General features: G+C 43.9%; 1 protein-coding gene across 1 annotated transcript; it reads left to right on the top strand.

Annotated features, from left to right (window-relative positions):
- Positions 1 to 1,330: 1,330 nt before the first annotated feature.
- Positions 1,331 to 11,856, top strand: LOC143341697 (uncharacterized). The gene is made up of 2 exons (XM_076764730.1): positions 1,331 to 1,988; positions 5,487 to 11,856. The coding sequence occupies exons 1-2, from the start codon at positions 1,881 to 1,883 to the stop codon at positions 5,778 to 5,780; spliced, it is 402 nt and encodes a 133-aa protein (XP_076620845.1). The 5' UTR covers positions 1,331 to 1,880; the 3' UTR covers positions 5,781 to 11,856.
- Positions 11,857 to 23,333: the final 11,477 nt, after the last annotated feature.

The raw sequence follows: 23,333 nt of genomic DNA, 5'->3' as shown, positions 1-23,333 counted from the left end.
GCCTGTGAGTTCTAATCGCTCGAGATTTATAAATTGCGACATCGATTTGAAGAATCATCGAATTTTGTCGAGCGTCACTTACGCTTAGAAATATTTAAGCAAAATACTAGAAAGCTGCGCGTTGTTTAGATAGTTGGACGATTAAGTTAACGCTAAGCCAGGCTTTACAGTTCCTTTGATGTCCGTAGCACGAACGAGATGATAGAGCAATGGTATCTTTTATAGACAGAGCGAAAACTACAGGGTTTCCGACTATGTTAACAACCAGTAATTTATTTCGACTACTCGGCTGGGTCGCCAAGCGAGCGACGCGAGTAGCGAGTTGCGTTTACTTAACAAAAAGACATGTACCTTCGCAAAACAGAATAAATTTACTTTTTACGAAATCTGATGTGTTCATTCTACCCTTGCAAGTCATTTATTCGATAGATAAAATTAATTTTAGTCATGCATCTCGATCATAAATGGTATTTTTCAAACTCTCAATCTCGTTTCGTCGTTAAAAATACGAAATAAATCACTATTTTGAAAACTCCCACGATAACTTACCGGCTTTGTTATTATTATTCAATTTATCGATCGTCGGTGCATTTCCGATCGTCGGCAAAGAGAATTTCTCGTATCGTCTACAGGTAAAGTAGCGACGGAAGATAATTGCTGGGCGTTGGCGGGCAATTCCGAACCGATTCGAAACTACCAATTATTTTTCATTCGCAACGATGCGTGCTAAAGCAGATATTTCACGCGAAAAGTATCGTTTACAGACTCGTAAAGTGTTATCAGAAATCCAACGGAATGATCGTTCGCGTCACGATGAGGAATGCGTTTATCCTAACCGATTTCTCGTTATTCGTGAGTCGTACGACCCCAGGGCTAACTGAACCCATTCTCCAGGACGATTGTTCGCAGTTTCTATGCATCTACCCTTGCACGAGCGAATGCGTGCAGCTGCCCCGGGGTATCCGCGTTTCGTTGGTTCGCAATTTACCGGGCGACCTTGAGCCGATCGCGGCGCATTTTTGCGACGACGCGATCAAAGGGTCGAGGACAGGTCGCGGTGGATCAGGAAGGAGTTACGCACCGACGGCGATCCTTTTCGGAGGATGCAGTGTGGCGCGAACGCGGATGTACCGCACGGTGTTACGTACGTACACGCGCGATCCAGCAGGAACCGCCGCCAGAAAATCAATCCGGGACGTCATGCCGTCGTGTGTATCAACATTGGAAAATCAATGGTAACCCGTGACGTAGGAGTCCCGCCTCAGGACGGACCAATAGGCTGGTCCTCCCGTCCCCACCGTGGCAAGCTTTACACCTAACCACACGGCCGCCGGCGTGCTCATTCCGTAGCAGACAGCTGCCCAGACCGGACGCGCGTGTATTCGAACAACGTTGAAAAGGCAACGCACGCCGGAGATCTACCCGTGAAACCAACACGACGTGTATGCAGTTTTCCAGTCGACGCAGCAGCGAGAACAACCAACGGAGACCGACCCCGCTCAGCGACAACCGAAAACAGAACATAAACGCGAACGCGCCAAAACGATCGATCAGATTCCGAGCGGACGCGCGATCGAACGGACCAAGATTTTTCTCGAATTTCCGACCGCTGTCGCGACCAGTCGCAACATCGTGCGCTTTTATCGCTAAAGTCGGATCGTCGTGTCCAGTGAAGCGCAGAGTGCCGATCGACCCGTTGGGATAAACCTTCTGGACAGGTCTGTCGAGGGTTTTAGCACGGGACCGTGACCAGTTCGAACTTTCCGGAGAAACAGTGGGAGAAAGACGGCGGCTACAGGCGTACGGCGTGAGAAACGAGACGGTCCTTCGAGAGGGATAGAGAGGAAGAGAGTGCGCGCTCACGAGTGCCGGCTACCGAGATGGCGTTTATGATGCCCGTGGTGAAAAACGAGTGGGACATTTACAAGACAAATCGCAACCGACGGTCCTCGGAGTGTTCCAATCCCCAGGCCTGTCGCAGTAGAAAGGTGAGTTCCTCGAAACTCTCTGACAGCCTCGGGATTAGAGTAGATCTAATTTCTCCAAAATGTCCTTTCAAGTTGCCATAATAAACACCATGATGGTATGCGAAACTGTCAATCACTGTGCTAGGAATGAACAGTTCCTATTGTTTATAAATTGCATATTTACGAATCTAAAGTAAACAATGGGTCGATATGGAAGGGTTAACGGATTCTGCGTCCAGTCCACTCGCGTCGTAGTCACGTTTCGTTTAGTCTCGTGAGGCGCAGTTGCACAGTTTTTTAAAGAGCGAGTTCACTGCGTTTCGCCGGTCAACTTTATCGTTCCGGTGATAAAAGAACCCGGAAAACGGTCGCGCTCGGTCGACCAATGTTTCCTGTTCCTCGCAGAGCGTCCCGGCGCTCCTGTGATCTCCGGTTCGTGAAACGCGCCGAGGGATCCTAGAGCTGCGAACCGGTTTCCAACGTCGTGAGACGTCGACGTGTGTCCGAGGCTCTGAATCAGAAGCGTCGAAGGGTGTTTGGTATTCGGACAGGCGCGCGCGGTCCTCGTCGAGCAAATTTAAACATCGAATATTTCGAGACGCGCATCGCGGGGCCCAAGAATGTCGCATAGACATAATTTTACGCTTAGTCGGTGGCTGATTACAGCCGACGAAAGGCGGCACTCGACCACGGATGACAAAAGAGCGTTTATTTCGTTCGCGTCGTGTGAGGTAACCGTTGTTGACAGTCTTATTTTGCCGACGAAGAACAACAGAGCCAAAAAGCGCGGTTACGCTTCTTTCGGACTGAGACTGTCGCCAGCGTTCGATGGTTTCAGAAACGTTGAATTTAATCCGCCGTTGTTGATACGAGGCGAGGAATAGAAGGTATTGACTTAGGCCAGTTTTTAATCGCCGGTATATATCATTCGAACGATATCTAAGGTACCTCTTCGCAGCGTGACGCACAATTGCGCAACTTCGATCCTCGATTTCGTAATGCGTCGTGCAGTAATATCTCGTCTCGCGTGAAATCTCGCTCGGGGCGCCCTTATCGGATGTCTTATTCGTACCATAATCTGATACGGCATCGATAACGGTGACACCAGTTTACCGAGTCCGGATCCGAGCCGTTTCGTATCGGTGTGCATTGTTCGATGTAAATCTCGGTAACCATTAGAGCGAATAAAAAGGCTTTGTCGTGCGCAGGAGATGATAACAACGACCACCAAGATAAGCCTTATCGGATCTTTCGTCGGATTATTATGGCTTCTAACGGGTATGCAAAACACTGTCCCGCGTATCGAATCGAAAGAATTCGATCGATTTTATGGATCCATCATGGATCACATTTCGTCACTTTCGCGATTTCAATGTCTTTCGTTCGTTATTCTCGTCCAGATAAGATATTTGCTTCGACCCACAAGTACCGATCCGAGACGATCCTTGATTTCTTTACGCATTCCAAGCACTCCAACTTTTTCATCGATCGATCGAGCATCGTCTCGTTCGGTCACGCTCGCCCTCGCGATCACGTTCGCTGGCAACGAAGGTGAAAGAGCGGGTTCGTGATCGCTGAAGGTGTCTTCGACTCGCGGATCATACGTACACGTACCTAGCGAGACAGAGAGGAACTGTAAATCGCGTTAATCCATAACCACCGACTCGAGAGAGATAGTTATCGCCGCGAAAATTGTCGGTTTGGCTCTGTTCTGGCATTGCACCTTCGATCGCGCGTGTCGGGTCGCACGCGAGCTGCTTGTGCAGCGATTCATGCATCCAACCATTGCATCCAAACGCGACGTGAGACAGCAAACAAGAGCAAACAAGATTCATTCCATATCTTCGTATAATGATCATACCAAAATGATCCATTTGTTCCAGAGCAGGCAATAATTGCCAGGTGTTAGAATATTATTGTCATTCGATGCAAGGCCACGTGTCGCGATTCGACTGGATTATGCAATTGCGCGTAACCAGAGGACAGGAATCTGCGGCGAGAAATTCGCTGTGCCCGCGGTCATGGCGCACGTGCACACGTGTGGCTTTGATTATTCGATGCGACGCGTCGTTTGCCAACCGCTGGTTCGATTCTAGCGTTACCTCAAGGATCTGGTCTTGCACCGCTAGATTCGCACGCGAGAATAAATCTTGCTTCGCTGATCCTTTGCGACAACATCCAAACATCCTACAGCACATCCAGTATTGCAGCGTTTGGAGATCGTCGCAAAGTTATCCTCATAATTTTCTACAACTGCTTGCATCGTGTCAATTGTATCTCGTTCGTGAAACAACCCTATTCGCTAAACTTTGCCACACCCAACGAGTTTATCAAATAAAATGCTGATCGTTTCGTTGAGAGTAAAATCTACCGCCATCGGCGATTTCAAATAGTAAACATAACTAGAATAAATAGATTACGTTAACAACGCCGATCTATTATTGCACTGTATCGTTTATATAACATCGTTTATATAATATTTTTTTCTGTCGTTTGCACTGTCGCGACGCAAGACGCTTGGCGACCGCTAATTATATTTTAATACCTTTGGATTTCGTTCGATCGATAAGGGTTTACGACTTGGAATAATTAGCAGTTTTTTCACTTTTGCCAATTACGTCCAAGTCGCGTAAGCTCGAGTTTCCCATTCAAATATATTAACGAGTCTTCAGGTTGGCCTCTCGTTGACCCCTTGCAACCCTTCTGACGCCCTTTAGAAACCAGTACAGTATAGGAATTACTATCCGTATAATTACGATTTGTCCACTAACAACGAATACAAATAAACGTGTAAAATACACGATTAAAATTGAGTTCCCTCGTAATGATTCTCGTACGAATGAAATACACCGACACAGTTTAAACTTTGGAGCACCTTGTATAGAAAGACAATAGCGATTAAATTTCACCTACTTCTCTCAAGTCGTCGCTCTGAGTTTGCGATAACTTCTCTGACGCGCTGTATGCGATAGTGTTCCGTTTGCCGTCAGACGCGAAAAGAATTCGAGAGCTATCGAAATCGTTCGTTCGATCCTCGCAGCCGAGTCGAATATGAAGTATGGAATCGTAGTGAAAGTAGTCGGGGTCTTTGCGAGTTTTGAAAGGAGGCGTCTGCGTCCGCGAAACGCTCGAGACGAAACGAAGAAGCGTTTCGAAAGCGCCTGGCGAACAAACTTTGGATTTCTATCGCGTTTGACATCGGTGAGTCAGACTATTGCCGAGTAGCCTCACGTTTTACCGATGCTCCAACTATTACCGTCGATCGTAAATCACGGTCTCGTTAAATAACAGGTTTATAAATCTCTATATTTAAGTTATGATTCCAACGCGAGGGAGTCACGAAGAAATCATAATAGTTTCCATTTATAGAACAAGTTTCTATCACGAAGCAAACACAATTTTGCGACAGTTTGAGCCTCCTGGTGGCAATTCTCGTTGAATCGAGCATAGTATTAAGCAATGCATCGCGTAACAGGCATTATATGCTAAAGATGGAATCGTTTGTTTTCCTGTTCGCAGGTGTCGGAATGCTCAAAGTCGGAGGGACCGTCGTTGTCGACGTCGCCGGGTTCCGACTTCCTGACGTCGCCGGCTCACCGTTCGGTGCCCCTGACGTCCCGACATTTCTCGAGAACGTCGTCGAGAGCTTCGCAAAGCTCGTTGCAGAGCCCGAGCAAAAGCACCGGTTCGTCGCCGCCGAAGACCGGTAGCTCCAACTCCCTGAACAAGTTCCACAATCGGCTGGTGGACAAGCTGAAGAGATCGCTGAGGAAGGCCGAGGAGTGCGGGGATGACCAGCGAAACTTGTCGTGAAACAGCCAGGGGGTTTTGGGCCGGCCACCGATCCCCGGCTCGAAACCGATCGAGATCCGACGCACCTCCGCACCGGTTACCGCGTCTGAGACGAGCAGCGACGCGGTGGCACGATCGTGCCCGGATCCGCCGCCTTCGGCATGGTAGACGACAGCTGACGAACCGGAAGACGAAGGGAGAGTCCCGTGAATCCCGGTCGCGGCCAACGACGATCGACTCTGTGACGAGTCACTGGGCACGGCCGATCCAGAGGATCGCGGCCGTCGCGAATCGATCGGAGGCTCGCGAAACACCAACAACGGGAAGATACAGAAAGAAGTCAGGGACCCTGAGAGAAGAAGTTCGAAGTGGACGATCGCGTTGGAAGAGTTCCATGGATTCGTCGAAGGGTACCTCCGATCTCCTCGACCCGGAGGAGGGCGATTCCAACAGCCGAATAAACCAGTGACCAGTAGGTTGCCGCGTGCTTGTTCTCTTCTACGTTTCTCCTTCGCCGAAATCGCAGAGGCATCGTTAGATACGCAACCCCGAGTTTCCCTCTTTCGTTCGATGAGATACCGTTTCGGATCGTTGTCACGGGGGACGGCCGACGAACGACGCACGGAGGATGGTCGGAAGAAAACCGTTTACGTGTTTAATTTATGATTCGATGCACGCCGCGCGCTTCCCTTCCCATCCGTCTGATCTTGGCCAGAATAAATCGCGATCGTCGCGTCATTCTTTTGGATAACTGTGAGAATCTGTTTAGGATGACGATAAGAAGACAGATTTAGTGTGAGAGAGATAGAAATGGGCGAGGAATCTCTGCGAAGAAGCGGTCGACGAACGGGAACGGGAACGGGAATGGAAACGGAAACGGAAACGGGTCTCTCTATTGCCCGAGACCAAGGGAGAGCTCCTTCGCGAGCGAAGAACGCAAGGACGAGCACCGCCGGGTATGGAGACGCCGAACCATCGTCCAGGAAGAACCCAGGTACATAATTGCCGACGGAATATTCGACCTCGATGTCCGGGGTGCACGTTCAGAGCTGTATATATACGTATATCGCGTTGATTTGGCACGCGGCAGTCGCAACGGTTCGTAACCGCACGGGATCGATCACAGGATCTCAGCGTCCGGACCTAAAAGTTCCTTCGTTGTACATTATCGCGCGTATATAGAATTTTAGCACTGTGACGGCCGCAACACCCATTCTCAACACATACTCGACAATCTCTTCAAACCAGATTTACGGAAACCATTAATTTTCTTGAATATTATTTCTATCGATCGTATCGAGTTCTATTTGAATTTGCACGCTTTGAAAACTTCTCGATAAAGAACGCCCCGACCCACTTTCTGGACTGACCGACGTTCCTAGACCAAAATATTGTACGAAGTCGAGGAAAGATGACGGTCGAAATAGTTGGGGATCGCGTGTGTACGCGACGCACAGCGGCCGTCAAAGTGTTATCGAAGACTTATGTAAGTGTTGCCACGCGACTTTTGCTTTTCGCTGTTTTGAAAACTTACGATTAGTCGGGAGCGCGTGAATCAGATCGTCCCGGAAAGATCGTGCGAATCCTAATATTAATATTTACGTTTCGATGCGATATATCTCTCGCTGCCGGTAGTAGTGGATCCCTCCCTCTCGTTCCGAGTTCTCTCGTTAATAACATTTTCCCCGATCGTTATCGAAAATGTCTCGCCTTTTAATCGTTTATCACGCAATTGGTAATCATGATGAATATGTTTTTGAAACATTAGGACACGCAGAAAAGAAAGAGCGACTAAACGGGGGCGTGACTCGCGTCGAAGCGAAGGGGGTTCCGGTAAGAGCTTCTCGCATACGGACGCAACCGGAAACGCTCGTTTTCATCGTTAAGATTACTTGCTGCCTCCGAAGGGGATGCGCGAGCGTGTGCGCAAAAAACTGCGAAGGAATGCACAGAGTCGCGATTATTGCGTACCACACTTACACACTCGCGTTCCAGAGTTGGGCAGTAATTCGTAACAATAGACTCCCTTATAACGCGAACGAAACAACATCTTTCGAACGATCATTATCGTGCCAACTTTTATTTTCAACAATGTAACAAAAAAAAAAAAAATAAAGTTTGCCAAGAATTCGCGTAATACGAGAGTCTACTGTACGCTGTGATTCACCTTTGTAATCGATTAATAAGAACAACAGGACGACGATAATAATGATCGATCGATCATCGCTAACGCGAAATAGATTAATCGTTCGATTAATAGAATTCAACGAAAAATTGCTTTAACTTTTCTTATTGTTAACTTATCGATTCGATCGTGTTTAAAAGTGTAAACGTCTCGTGATCGATGATTAACGCGTTAATTGCGTCCGACGATCGCATTCCTTCCGATTATTCGCGTTAATCATATATCGTTAATCGGATAACATTTTGCCCAACACTGTCGCGTACATATACATACACAGAATATATGAAGCTAGTGAGAGAACGGAAGCCTAAGAAAAGATATACTTTTAACCATGTACCGTTCAAGCGAGATTAGTTGTACTTGCGCTCGTGAATATTTATTCGAAACTTTTGTTACTTTTTCTCGCGTCCATTGTGCAAAGTGTCCCGAAATACGCGGTCCGGAAACGTAGAATGAAATTTCTTTTGAAAATTCTGTTTCTGCTGTCCACGATCGAAAGTTTTGCGAATTACGAGACACTTTGTACAATCGGGAAACGAACGAGCATACGCATCGCGTCGAAACGATACGCGGCTATCTTCCGGATTCATTTCAGCGCACTGCGATTCTTCAAGTTGCGTTATTTTGTCGGTGTTCGATTTTAAAAAACTTTGCCGGCGATTTCCATCGTGTCGTGTCGACGCGAGTTCGTAAGTGTTCGCGAGAAACGCTTAGCGGATAAAGTGTTTACGTCGTGAAAGAGATATTTTTCTTAATACGATCCTCGCAATGTATCGAGATGCATCGTAGCGCTTTCCCTCTGTCCCGCGCCCGAGGTATATATTCGATTTTACTGTTTCGATTAGCCGTTACGAAGCATTTGTTAACTTCTTGTATAGTATAATGTATTAACTTCCGTCGAAACGAGCGGTCAAGTCTGTTATTCGTTGTATGCCGAGCAATCTTTTTAAACGAGGACGCAGGGGGGTTACGAAGATGGAAGTGTTCTCGAAATACGAACGCGGAACGACGTCTTTCGATGGCATCGAATGAAAATCACAGAGATACCTTACGTGCAATTACGGGAAACGAACGAGAAAAGAAACGCGTTTCATTTTTCGTCCACAATCTGTTCGCGCACGACGAAGAAATTCGAAACCAAAGAGAGTCTCTGGTTCCGTACAGATGTTTCTTTTAACGTTTAAATGTTCCGTTCTTTTCTTTATCCGAGCTTTGGAAGATTTCATTCCCTATCTACTTCAGGGCTGTTAGTATAGAAGATGTCGTTAACCACCCTATCTAAGGGTAACTAGCCTATAGGCAGTGAGTTTTCCAAACCATCTAATACTGCCATCATCTTCCTACGCGTGGCAGGTCCGAGGTTTTCTGACGTTTTACCCTTTTAACGTCATCAAATCCTGACAAATATTTGGCAATAGCCGGAATTGTTCTTCCACTAAGGTCGGCTTTTGTGGAGGAACCATTCTCTACCCTACATCCGGTTGTTTTGGCGGTCTCGTCTTGCCTTGACCCTCGGGTTCAGGCTGATCATGGTGCAAGAAATGCAACTGCATTCGTGCCACCCCGCTGTAGAAGCTGTAGCTTCCGTTCATTAAAATTTTCACTCTTATCTAATCCTCACTGTTTAATATAATTTAAAACTCGTTCTTAAAATCGAGGCTGTTATTTTTTGCATCGTCAATCGAGGTTTTCTTTGGACACTGCCTCGCTAGACGTCCCTTCTCTTCTTACAAACGAAACAAACGTCTCGCGACATCTTCTGCGTCCACTCGAATCGTTTATAATTTTTTCGAACGCGAAATAAATTTTAGTTCGTGCTTGTCGTTTACGAAATTACGAAGTTGGGAGCAATTTAAACGATACCGCGTGTAACTCTGTGATACCGTAAGCTATAAGGTAGAATTATTTTGCAACGATCAAAGAAAACAAACGAAAACGGAAAAAAAAGAAAAAATAGAAACGAGGGAGATAGTTGGGGGAGAGATGTTATTATTGTTACGACGAAAATTCGTACGAACGCTTCGATTCTCCGTTAAAGTTGACGCATAATTTTTTTAAACGAAGCAAGGATTCTTTTTTGTTAAATTTCGATGAGAGACAAAAAATTGAATATACGAAAGAATATATTTTCAGTCCTGTTTAGAAAATTCGATTCGATTTCGGTACGCGGGCATCGAAGACGATTCAACATGTTTTCCTCGAAGCAATCGAAAGTTTAACGCGAGACAATGATTCAACGACGACAGATTTCGGACATCCTGCGTATTTTTTGAGCTACAGACGGAGCGAACGAAGCGGGAAAGGAGAAAAAGAGGATCGGCTAAGAACGAGAAGGAGACAGAGCTTAAACGAAAACTGCTAAAATGTCGCGCGATGGACTTTAATAACGCAAACGTTGCCGTTATATGTAAGACTGCTTTAGAGAAACAAAAGAAACAAATAGAATTATCGATCGGATGTTACATTGTGGTGCTGGACGAAAACGTTTGGGACTCGCGAAGGGTCCTGGAAGTTCGCGGCGACTCTTCGCGAGGATTCCCAAAAATTTCGTCGGATGATTTGTACTGATGAAAACAAAAAAATGGTGTTACTAGAGTTTAGAGATTGACGAGATAATACGATCTATTTATTACGGCGGCCTCGGACCGCGGAGTAAACGTGGATTGGGACTCTTAATTTCCTGGCTTTTTGTACGCAGTGTTTTGTTACTTGTAAAAGTTCGCTAGATTCAAATCGTATTGTAAAAAGCTAAAAGACAAATGATTTATAGCTGGTCTTTTCAGCTCGATCCACTTTCATTCTACGGTCGCAACGTTCGCGCGATTACAAAGCTATACAAAAAAAATATATATATATATACATACATACATACACACTTAAACACACATACGTATATGTATATTTATTATTCGACGACTTGACTATTTTTTGTATTACTGTTTTCAAGTACTTTATAATTATTCGTTATACCTCACACGGGACATTTTGAGCTGATTTTTAGCGCGTGGTTGAGGAGACAAGGCACGTGTGTTCATCAATTTTTAAACCGGCTAATTTTCATCGAATTACACGCGCTGGAACAGTGTTTTAAAACTGATTTTAACGTCAACGTTTCGCGTGTTGACGTTCGAAACTCGAGTTCACTTTATATTTACCGTACCGTATTCTTTTTTCACGTAGAACATTTTACAAACGAGAATAATGTCGCTTAACGCGCGTCGTGTTGCCAAACTGATATTAATAACTAATATCTTTCATCGTTAATTGATCAGCGTATCGCCGATTGCTTTAGACTTTAGGCCTTTCTTCTCATCCACGACGATTGAATGTCACTGCCAAAATCCCCCTGAATTACGTGAAAATGTAGCGTGCGTGGTCAAAAGACTCGAAAACCGGCTGTTATCGCCTTTTTCCCAACAGTCTGTTCTTATTCTGCCGCCACGGGCCTCTGGTATCCCCCCCTACCCATTGTATTTCGATCTTACATTGTGTATTTATTTTTTTTTACGAATAGCGGCTTTCGTTGTCGAGAAAGGAAAACCCGTGCCGCTCGCTTTTCTTCGTCGATATATTCGCAAACACCGAAGCGAAAAACGATTCGAAAGGAGCTGGAATAAAGAAACGTTCACTTGCGTTGAAAATTTTATGTTGGAAATTTTGTAGCAATCGGACGATGAAAACTGTAAGAAAAAAGCGAGACGGCGGGTGCACATTCCATAAATCTAACTATACATACTTGTCTAAAATAGTAAATCTGTTAGCGTTTGATAAGACATTCACGTAAGATATTACACGCGTCGATGATAATAAATGAATAATATATCTAAAGTTTGAAAGCTTACAATAGACTTGGTTTACCATTATTATGTATCGTGATTTTTATGTCATGTTCAATAAATGAGTTTTAACATACGTTCGGTCTCTCTTCGTTTGTTTTCCCGTCAAACACGATCCCGTTACACAGAAACGTTACTTTTGGTGTTCCGGTAATCGAGCAGGTGTTTCAAGGATTTCGTTGCAGCCCCGACGGAAGATTGGAATAATTCTTTCGTAATGAGTCACGCAACGACTTTAAAATTACGACGCACGATCGCTTAAACCGACGATGACACGCGAAAAAGAGCATCTGAAACTCGAGTGACGCGGAGAATCACTATGATTCATGATTAACGGATTCTTTGAATATGATTCGTCGATATTGTCGTCAATTTAAATTGCAACTGCAATAAAATATCAGTACGATATGAAATTATTATGGCACAAGTATCTCAACGAACACTGTTCGGTTATGATTAAAAACTTGTCAATTCCGATAAGTATTACTTTCCGAGCACTACGTTGAGGTATTGCACAGGTAACGTAACGAGTTGTCATTGGTATTAATAAAACGTGCTCGTTGACATTTCTCTTAAGAGCGATACGATTCGAGTAGTAAATATTAGTGTTGTTGATTATTCGAATAAATCTTTATCTAGAGTGTTCTTTAAATATTCTTATTTATCTCGAGAACCAATCCCTTTTGCTATCCTTTGAAACATGACCAAGTTATATCTTACGAGTTGGAGGTTGCGGGGGAAGAGAAAACTCTAAAATAATAAGTTGCTAATTATGTTTACCGTAATTAAACGGGTATCGAAGTTGCCGTAATTTACGGAGCGTAAAGTTTGAAGTAAGTTTGGTAAGTTTGAAGTCGTTCGAAGAAGTTTCTTAGCGTGGTTCGATACGAGAATGCGAATCGATGGTCTCGAACCCTTCGCTGCTCGCGACACTCGCAACCTCTGGGAAGTTGCTAAGCTAATCGATATCACCTCGACTACATGAAACATAGAACAGCGTCGCCAAGAGTTCGTTAATCCACGACTACGATGTATAACCACCTGGTGTCCCTATAAAAAGTTCTCGCGAACTCGATCGCGTGATCCGAGCGTAAGTTCATCCGGTTTTTGTCCGGTAACGAGCACGGAAAAGCATCGTGTTTATGTTTATGAGCACCGCGCGTTGCATTTATCTCCACAAACTGTTGCATAAACGTGTCGCACCGCGACGGTCGGTTACCATTAACCATTTAACGCCCGGCGTCGGCTCCGACACGTGCACGCGTTACCTGCAGAATTTTGCATCGACTAGACGCACTAATTATAAGACACAAAGTAGTGCGCGAACGCATGAAATACGAACCTGCATAAATATTCAAAGACCATTCATTAATCGTCTATAATATGTTATTTCTATCGGTACTTGTTTACTCTGCATTGTTTAAATTTTATTTATAGTACCTCGGTACGCAGCGAGCCTTTATCTCACATCGAATTCGTAATTAGTTATTTGTTACCATCGACGAGTTCTTAAAAATGTTTTCAAGACAAATAGCTCGACGTATAACTACCAGACAATTTATGGTTGCGTCCGACGATGTAAAAAGTTAAAGAAAGAAACTGAATAGTATCGTGGTTCTTGCGACGTTGGATTCCGCGCAGAATCTTCAAGATATACGACACTAAATCGAACTTTCAGTGTCACGTTCTTCTTAAAATTTAATCGAAAACCAAGTTAAAAAACAATTGCGCCTTGAATAATTGAATTCAACGTATCGATCTTTGTTTACTTAAAAAATTTAAACGTAGAAACATTATTTTCTCTAACCACGTTAGATTGCTGTGCCGGTACTATGAAGTACGGTGTAAAATTCCATTAAGACTCCTTTCGAGGCCCATAGAAATCAACCCTTTTCGACCGTCTTAATGGGATTTTGCGCAGCGTCTTGCAATAATGGGACGGCAGCCTTAGAAATCGTTTTGCAGAAGTGCCGCGTTGCACGTGAATTGCCATAATTCTCCGACCGTGGCAGAACGAAACCGCGTTCTAGAAATACCGCGTTATACAGGGGGTTCCCTGTCCGAGCGTAAAAATCGGCCTTCGAGACAACTATGATTGGGGATTTTTGCTGAACGTTATCGGAAACATTGGAACGTGACATCGCGTCGCGTCTGACGTCCGAGCGAAACAGATTACATCAAACGAGAAAGAATTTCATAATTTATCGCCACGTGATTTAATTGTTACCGCCGGCGAGAGAATTGCTACACGTATCAGCAACGATTACAGAGACCAGGCGTGTTTATAAATAAACAGCGCGTATTGCATTATCGTTAAAACCGTTTTTATTTCAGATAAGCAGCTTCGATAGAACGCGAATTCCAGTGTTTTGTTGCGACACATATTCGGGATATTGAAACAGACGATATACGTCTTTAACGTTCTTAAAATATTATATACAAGATATTGTATTGTGTTTGGAATGTTTGGAAATGGCGTCTTTTGACAGTAGAAATAGCGTCGAATAACTTGCGATGGAATGTTCGATTGGATGTTTAGAATCGTCTTATAGGATAACGGATGAATTTAGATACGAGAAGTCGCGATAAAAAAAGTTACGAAAACGGATCGTGGATTTTTAGATACCGGAATTCGCGACCAGTTACGCCAATGGTTTTCGCGAATGGAAATTTCCACGGCGCCTGGAGGCCTCGACTGCTTACGATGGTGTGTCACTGGCTGACTTATTAGCGCGAAAATTGCACTGGCAAAAATACTCGATGCGAACGCTGGAAACAAGGAAAATAAGATCGCGTGTACAAACCGCCACCGATGCTCGTGATTCATCTGCGGTTACGGTTTGCCACGTGATTGTCCTTTTCGAGACGATATCGATATCATTCTCGACTCAACGAGCTGATGTCGCTTTTGCGCGGAATTAATTTGACTTCCTAAAACCAGCCGGATCTTTAAAGTTGGTGAAAATTTTTGTAGCTAAATATTGTCCTTTTTTTTATCGAGAGTTTCCAATCGTTTCCTAGTCCCGGGGCCCGGAATCCTTAATTCTGCACTGCACGCACTTTACAATTATCATTCAAACAGTCGTATTAAAGACAGTTGTACAAACTATTGAACGGACAATTGTTACGTTCGTAACTCCTATAAGACGTAGACAGACGTCAATAGAGACCGAGCCACTGGCATGTCACGGTATTCTTAGAATGTTTCAACTCCATCCTGTGTCTGTCTTTATATCTTTTTACTCGGAAAAGTACTGCGTATAGCTTTGGAGTTTCTGGGCTAAGCATCGTGCAGTTTCTCACAGTCTTCTTTTTCCGCCCCGTGGTCAGATCCTTTAAGAGTCTCGTTCTTTAACAAGGCGACACCGAGTTGCCTGCCATCCTTTTAAATTCGCGTTTGCCAGACTTGCAGTCGCTGGCCATCGTTCGGTGCTCGTCCACGAGGGTGCATGGCGTCAAGGACCTACTCGATCCTTGACCCAGTCTGTAAATCTGTAGAGAGCAAAATAGCGTATTTACCTTCGAAATATCTTTAAGACACGCTAATGCTCATCCTCATTCGCCGTTAAGGAGATAAGACACGAACTTGGGTCGGAACTTTTATATTTAGCGTTCTATGTGAACAATTCTTCCGAATTAGGAAGAAGAACGAGTGTGTTAGAGACCTTTTTCATACATGGATTTCAGACCATTGATCTAGGACGCCCAGCTTTGTGCAGATTTCCATCCGATTACTCCAAAGTTCGTGGCAGTCGCGATTAATTGAATTTCCTAGCGAGATTGCGTTCGACGGAAGCGACAGGAAGGAAGGAAGTCGAGCGCAGTGTTGTTGCAGAACGACACCCACCCACGACGCTTTATCGTATCTTGCTCCGAAATATGCGTTTTCATTGAGCCAGTAGCCTCGCATCTGGCATATGTCGGCTAGGCTCGCGCAGACTGCCTACGCTCAGCTGCGTTTCATTGCACTCCTCTCCCTCTCTTTCTCCGATCTCGCTTCACCGGGTGCCTTCCTCGTTCCTCTGTCACGGCGTGCCATTCGTACAGTCCGGCTAACGATTTCTCGCGACCTCCAAAGTACGCCACGCTTTAGAATGGACAGGGTCGACCTTGAGACGGAGAGCACCCTGCCCTTGGCCGGTGAAAATGCCAGTTGATCCGCGACATCCACCGATGCAATCGCGATCGAAAAGGGGCTGGTTTCAACCCCCTCGATTCGACCAAACCTTACAGTGAATCTTTTCGATTGTGATATAAATAATTTCGAGATATTCAAGAAAGTGGTATTTTTTTGGCGGAAGTTCTGGGGAACAAGATGGATGCGACAGGGGACCTTCAATCCCAATTATCGTGCCGATTATTTTCAATTGTCTTCAAGAATTCGCTTTTCATCGCATGTCAATCAATTTATCCGATTTCTTTATCTTCCCGATCGTACTTAGGTGGTTGTCGATGATCGATCTGTTTACATACAGCATTTCTGCGATTTCGATTGAATCTTTTAATTAGTCGTTATCCATTGTCCATTATCAAACATTGACCTGTTTGAGGTTTCTCACAATTTCAAGAAGTCGTTTAAGAAAATCGTACGACGTCTTCAAGAAAACGATGAACCATCCGTCCAACTCTAAGGTTTTAATTTCAGGCTTTGACGCCTTGCGAATGGGTGTCAGGATCATTGGTCGACGTGTAATCTAATTACATTTGCCACGATACTTAGCTGCGATGTGTTTGTTGAGTTCGCCATTACTCCTCGAAAGACCTTGTACGTTATTTGTTGGTCTAAGGCGTTCGAAGAAAGAGGAACGTCGATTACCAAAGGAATCGTGGAAGCCAGCAAAGTAAGCAGCGAAAATACAGGTATCGTGGACAGAACACGGCCCGGAAAAGAATTCAGGTCGATGGACTTTCTGGCTGATGCAGAATAGGGCCGACGATCAATACGTTCGCGCGACGATACTATTTCTAACTTGCAGCGAATTATTCTTAGAACGTAACTCTCCTCCGGTTGGTTCGATTAAGATGCAACGTGCCTGGGAAACTTATGAATTGCGACCGGTACTTGTGTTTACACTCGAGACGTCTCACGAGATCGAGAAGAGTCGTCGGGTCAAGAACATCATTTGCAAAGTGCACCCACGAGGACGAGATCGTTTTTGCGTCGCGCATCGGTGTAATCGCCTTTCTGGACGAATCTAGGAAGAAACGCACGACGACCGCTAGAGAAATAACAAATGAATTTGCGACGCATTTTTAAACAAACGATACGCGACGGAAGTTTTGCATTTTTCCTTTTTTATTTTTCGAACAAAAAGTTTAACACTCGCGACTGCTTAACATAATTGTTCGACGAACAAAGGCGAGATAACGTCCGTCAGATAAGCGATTACAAAGACTTTGCACGCTCGCGATTAATACAATCACGCTGTATTATCTTCGAGACGAGTTCGCGGGAGGAAAAATCGAATTTCGCGAAATCACAGCATGCGATCGATCACGGAAGGCTCCCGGTGATTAATCGGCCGAACGTACTCGAGATAAGTAACTTGTATCGCTCGAACATTGTTTCAGAAAATGCATTAATAGGCAACGTCGCGAGGCCGCGTTACATTTGCAAATTCTGTGGTTTAAGGAAATCCTTCGTCCTTGCCGAGCAAAGAAACCTTGAGTTTAACGGATGCAGATCGAAGCCGTTGCGGAGAAACCTTTAATAAATTTTCTATGCCAAAGCACCGCGCCACGCGAAGGCCTACCGATCGTTAAAATTTGTTTAACGCGCGTGTTAATTTTCTACAATATTTGGAACACCGTGCAAAGACCATTCTATTGATCACTTTTCTGTCTAAAACTCAAGAGTTTGGACGTTGCAGTGTTCGCGAATTTTTACGAAAACTACGGCACTATTTAACGACCAATGATCCAGCGACAGAAACAGATCCGCATCGAAGAAGAAGATCAGACGCGAAACAATTGTCACGAGTTTTTCCATCGATTTTTGTGTCGCCCTGAAGCGTCAACAGCTGTCATCGTATTTTAATTCGTAACGTTATTAGAGTAAATTATATATACGATGGCCTCCGGGTTATCGCGCAGTTTTATTGTCCCTTCTTCGCTATTTATTGCGACAAGGAAACGTCGTGCGTGTCTGCAACGCGACACGACTTATTTCTGTTCTTATCTACGCGATTGTTAATAATACCATGCGGCTATTGGCGCGCATCACCGAACGATAATATAAGGCTATGTGTTGGAGAGAAAATTTGCAACTTGGAATAACATGTTTGTCACCGCGGTTCGTCAGTATTGGCGCCTAGTTTAGCGCGCCGGTATTCATTTCTACGAGATTCCGATCGTACTATTTTTGTGCACTCGTAACGCGTAACGTCCTATGCATGATCTTTGCAATAGACTTCGTAAACGAATTCTATTCCGATCGGCGAACAGGCGATCGCAAGCTGGCAAGTTCGTTCACGCTTTCGTTTTTGCATTCGCGATTATGAAATCAACGATCCTTTAACCCAACAGGCTGATTGGTTTATTGATTTTGATTGAGGTATTCAAAGTCGTCTAACGACAGAGTAGAGAATCACGGAGAATAGAGAGATCCGAGTAAAAGGAAAGCTCGCATACTCTGAATTTTTATCTAAAGAATACTTCGAGTTTTTAGAAAAGAAACGTTGCGTTCCAAAAGTTTTGCAAACCGCGCACGCGGCCTTTTAAGGTGTAACCTCGATGCATAGCTTATTAATTCGCTGAAAATTCTGCACGATCTCGATTTAAAACTAGTTCAACGCTATGCAGAAAAAGGATCTCACGAGACGTTCTAAAATTCCTTCGTGATGATATCTTGTTTATACTTGGAAAGTAGGAAGTAGCAAAAGATGATCGTGATCCAATACAAACACTAGCCAAAGTTGCAATAAGTGTTATTTATATCCACTCGAGGGACCAGAAATTGGAAATTGCATATAAATGTTCCGACTGTGTTTGTCCAGAACCTCCAGTTGATATTTTTCTTGAAGGTTCTCCCTGTTTAGGGTCAATTTATATTTAGGTCAGTATTTCTGCTTAATTTTAGCACGACTGACTGCACACGAAGTGTACGGCCTTATGAGAAATCTGTGAAGTGGTATATAACTATGCAATGCTAAAAGGTTTCCCATTCCTGTTTGAGAGCAATCGCGATACGGCTTCGCACAATTCTCATAAGCATAAAGCATCCTTTTCGAGGGCCGGATCCTTTAGGACCAATATTTACAGCTCTTCTGCATTCTTTTATCGTCTAAAGTATATAACAGAAAGGAAATACAATGTCTCGAAATACAACACCGTTTTTGCAAAATAATTGTCAGCAAATTAAAAGATATGCTAATTACTAAAGCCTGGTGCACGCGTCCCTAAGTCGAAAAGAACACTGACACTGCGTGTAAGTAGATTGTTGAGCGTTCAGCGAACAGAGCAAAAGGCCTATTCACGAGTGCTTTTTTACTGACAGTTAGGTGACCTTGCTTATTCTTCTGTCATCCTCCTTTCGCAAACATTTATACGTATTATGTATCGCGTGCTTGTCATCGCTCGTCTGCACGGTTTTATATTTACTTCCAGTTCAACAAACGGCACGATATTATGCGTATAGTGATGGTATCTATCCGGAAGTTTTAGTTTTTTTCCAGATTTGAGACGTCCCAAATTATTATTCTTCTCTGCTTCTCGAGATCCAAGAATTTTACATAATAATTCTATTGTTTTTTAGCTGAATACAAATTATGAACAAACATCGAGCGAAACCTGGTAAATAGATAATTTCCTCGAGCTTTATCGGTTTTTTTTAATTAAAATGTTTGCATGTGAATTCTAAAAATTTGTTATTAACCTTCAGGCAAAAGGTTATGTAAATGTTATGTAAATAAAGTTAATAACCCAACAGAAATGTACAAAACCTTTTGAGTCTAATACTATTCGCTCTCTTGTGCGTATACACCCACGTTATTTTATTTTATTTCACTAATACGTATCTCGATATATTTAAAAAAAATTATATTCACGAGAAATTGCAGGGAAATTCTCAAGATGGGATTTCTAAGTACAATCGCTAGTTGCATAGCTCGTCTTCGTCGGATACAAGTATAATAATCGTTCTTCCTGTTAGCTGTGTCATGTCTTCCATCTCTTTGACACATCCGACAACAAGTTTCAGATTGTAACCGGCAAGACAGATCTCCTGTACGGGATCTGCTCCTGCTCTGGCGAGTTTATTCGGAGAAAACCGGAAACGATTAGCGATGGAAGTGTAAATACCACGCGTGCGGAGGTTGAAAGTTAGCGGGCTATCTTTGGAGTGTTTGCAGAAAATGCAGAGTGACGTATGAAAGAGATCGTAGCATTTAGCGGTGTGTAGTGCTCGTGCAAATAGAGCAAAAATGTCCAGTTAACGTAGGGGTGCAAATGAAATTTGACGCACAGGAGACGTGACAAAGTCAAAGCGTTATTTCGGGCGTTCAGTCATGACTTTCCACGGATGTTCAACGATCTACATTCCACTTCAACGCAAGATTGAGCTCTTTGTACCGTACAAGTAGAATTCATGAAACAAATAAAGGTTACGTGTTCACTTGTGCGCCATGATTTATACTCTGAGAGCTTTTTGCAATATTTTACTGCGCCATAAATGCTACTTTATTTTCGTCTTCTGTCAAGAAAATGGAATTTCTTAGATCACAAGGCAACAGGTAGGTTATCGTTATATAACTGTACATACTCGATATAGTGATTCGAAGGTACGATACAAAGATTATGTTATGCACGTTTAGATAGCGAATCTCACGTTTAACATTTAACTTTGGAAAGTTAACATTTTAGCGACATCAGAAGTTCCGCCAAAAATTTTCCTTTATCGAGACGGTCGCGGAAAGGTGAAGTTCGAGAGACTACGTCCTTGACAGACAACATATGAACGCATACTTCGCTGGCTTACGATATGCTAATGCGAATACATTAGCTCTGTGTACAATAATATTTCCATTTATAGCGAACGTACTAATCTGCGTTAATTTTGTACGGCGATCTCGTCCGTCTAATAATAAAACTGCTGGTGTTTTAAGTTCGAAGAATACGTAAACAAGTCCTAAGATAATCTTGCGTTCGACGGGTAAGAGAACATTGTTGACGCAAATAAACGTTTGGCATACGGTGTAAAACGCATAGCAAAGATTCTAGAAAACCGGAGCATCTTTCCAAGAATTACCTGCAGTTTCTCGGGTGCAATTAACGCGGAAAATTTGACGTCGCTGAGCCGGCTGACTCGGCGATCCTCGCGTCGGAGGATCCGTTGGATAATCGATGCCAAGACCTTTCGCGATGTCACGCATGAAGAACGTGTACGTGTCCGATCGACATACGCGTCTGTACTTATAAGTATACCAGTCTACTCTGTTATTTTTGGCGTAATAGCGACGCAGGCCGTCGCAGATCGCGGCGCCTACGGCGTCGTGACGCGCCGTCTCGCCACCCACGTAAACATTTTTGAAGGCGCGTAGTGTCACGATCGGTGCCAAATCGTTCAGTTCATCGGCAGTTAGGCCCGGGGCAACGAGGGACCCGATCACCAGGAGTTAACGGATGCGTTTTAGAGAGCCGCTCCTCGCAAGGCCGAGTCACGTTCGGTACAGACGCAACGTGCTCGATCGTCGACCAGTATTTCCGTCGTAGCGCGCCGTTCGACCGCCATTTTCGTACTGAATTTAAAAACGGACGCGTGCAACCACCATGAATTTTACTTGACGCGACATTGGCGTATTCTTAGACGCACGCGAGGACCGGGTATAAAACAATCTCGAAATACAGTGTCGCTTGAAATCGTACACTGCTGCACGAGAAACATCAACGCAATTCGGAAATAAATATTTGATCGAACGTACTGGAATCGTATTAGCCCAGTTCCTAATCGTTTCTACGTTTTATCATCAAAATGCGCGTTGCAAGGGCGCGACGAATATTGTCTAGGGTCCTGAAGGCTAACGTGCAACTGGATACGACGTTCGACTGTTGCGCCAAGGGCGTAGGACGTCCTTGTGGAATAATTCCACTGACCACGTTAACGAGGGTGTGTTCGGATGGAATATCCCGTCGTGATTAGATTACATGCCAGACGCATGGAAGTAACTATCGCGTCGGTGGAAATGTAATTTCGTTTTCTAATTTAAAAATTTCTTAACGCGCCAATACACGAAAGTTGTTGCATAGACGCGTAAAATGCGATAACGTCTAACCCCTAAATTACCTTCTCGTTAACTATCGGTGCAAAATGTGTATCTGCGCGTAAAATCGAAAAGTGTCGCAATCACGAATCCATAAGAATGCCTTCGAGCCATCACCGACGTGTTAAAACGATCGTAGCCCATTATTGCGCCGTGGAATAATATTAATGGCGGCTGTTGAGGGGATAAACTTGGGAATAAGATAAAGTCCCATAATCCTGCGACGAGGAAACGGTATTACGTCTTCGCTTCGTCCATTATGATCTTCGACAATGACCCTGCCGTCACGTTGGAATAAAATTACATAATCGATGACGTCGTGCTTAGTATTTTCGGTTGTTACGCGGTACGAGGTAATAATAGAGTATGTTCCGTGATAAGTTAATGACGATACGTGATGCTATTACGCGAATTAGCCTGTACTCTTGACGTACGTTGCCTGCTTGGACAGCTGTGCGCGTCTTTCCTGGATCGTATAATTTACACGTTCGTTTGCACTGACCTATCCTAGTCCCAACTTTATCCGTATGCACGGCGTGAATCATACAACCGTTTGATTTAAAAAGCGACGCTAAAAGAAAGTCCACCTAGGACTGTAATAATTAAGAACATAAAAGATACAAAACAACAAATTTTAAGAAACTTTACGCAAGAGTATCGAGGGAAGAACGAAACTATGGAGAAAGCGGAGAGGATAATTAAATACAAAACACTTAAAAACAACTATAAAACACGGTGACGGTTTCGTAATGGCGTGTGTATATCTCCTTTTGAAGTGGAGAAATATAAATAGTCTTTGTTATCATTCTTGACATAGATATTTTAAAGAAGAATCTAGAAAAGTGTCAATGTGGCGTAAGACTCTAATTTTACGAGGATACCGAACGCAAAAAGGTGGATTGTGGTAAAAATATTTACTATATCATTGGAAAAATGTTCGAGAAACCTCCTCCACGATTCTCTGACTCTACTTCTCTAGAGATTATAAATATCGAAACTATATAAATAGTATATTTAAGAACAGGAAAGATTTCATTCCAGAAACTTGTTTCACGGGCCTTTAATTTCTCCGGGTGACGTGTCAAACTTGCGTGCGTCAATCAGTACCACCGACGCAGTGCGCATACGCAAGCCAGGTATGAACGGAACGGTTACCTCAATGGGAAGTCCTCGTACGGACAAATGTGCTACACACGTTCAAGTTTATGAATCGGAACGTCCGTTGTTAACTCATACTTGCAAGAAAAAAATCGACAATCTTATCGACGAAGCATTTAAAAAGTTCGTCAATTTTTAA

This window comes from Colletes latitarsis, chromosome 5, assembly GCF_051014445.1.
Source record: "Colletes latitarsis isolate SP2378_abdomen chromosome 5, iyColLati1, whole genome shotgun sequence".
NCBI classification, from domain to species: Eukaryota; Metazoa; Arthropoda; class Insecta; order Hymenoptera; family Colletidae; genus Colletes; species Colletes latitarsis.
The sequence above is the reverse complement of the archived record's forward strand: the minus strand, read 5'-3'. Positions and strand labels throughout refer to the sequence as shown.

What these genes read in the sequence shown, in the direction of transcription:
- LOC143341697 (XM_076764730.1), top strand. Translation starts at nt 1,881, where the DNA reads ATGGCGTTTATGATGCCCGTGGTGAAAAACGAGTGGGACATTTACAAG. An exon ending in AGGCCTGTCGCAGTAGAAAG is followed by an intron (nt 1,989 to 5,486) that starts GTGAGTTCCTCG and finishes TCCTGTTCGCAG; the next exon opens with GTGTCGGAATGCTCAAAGTC.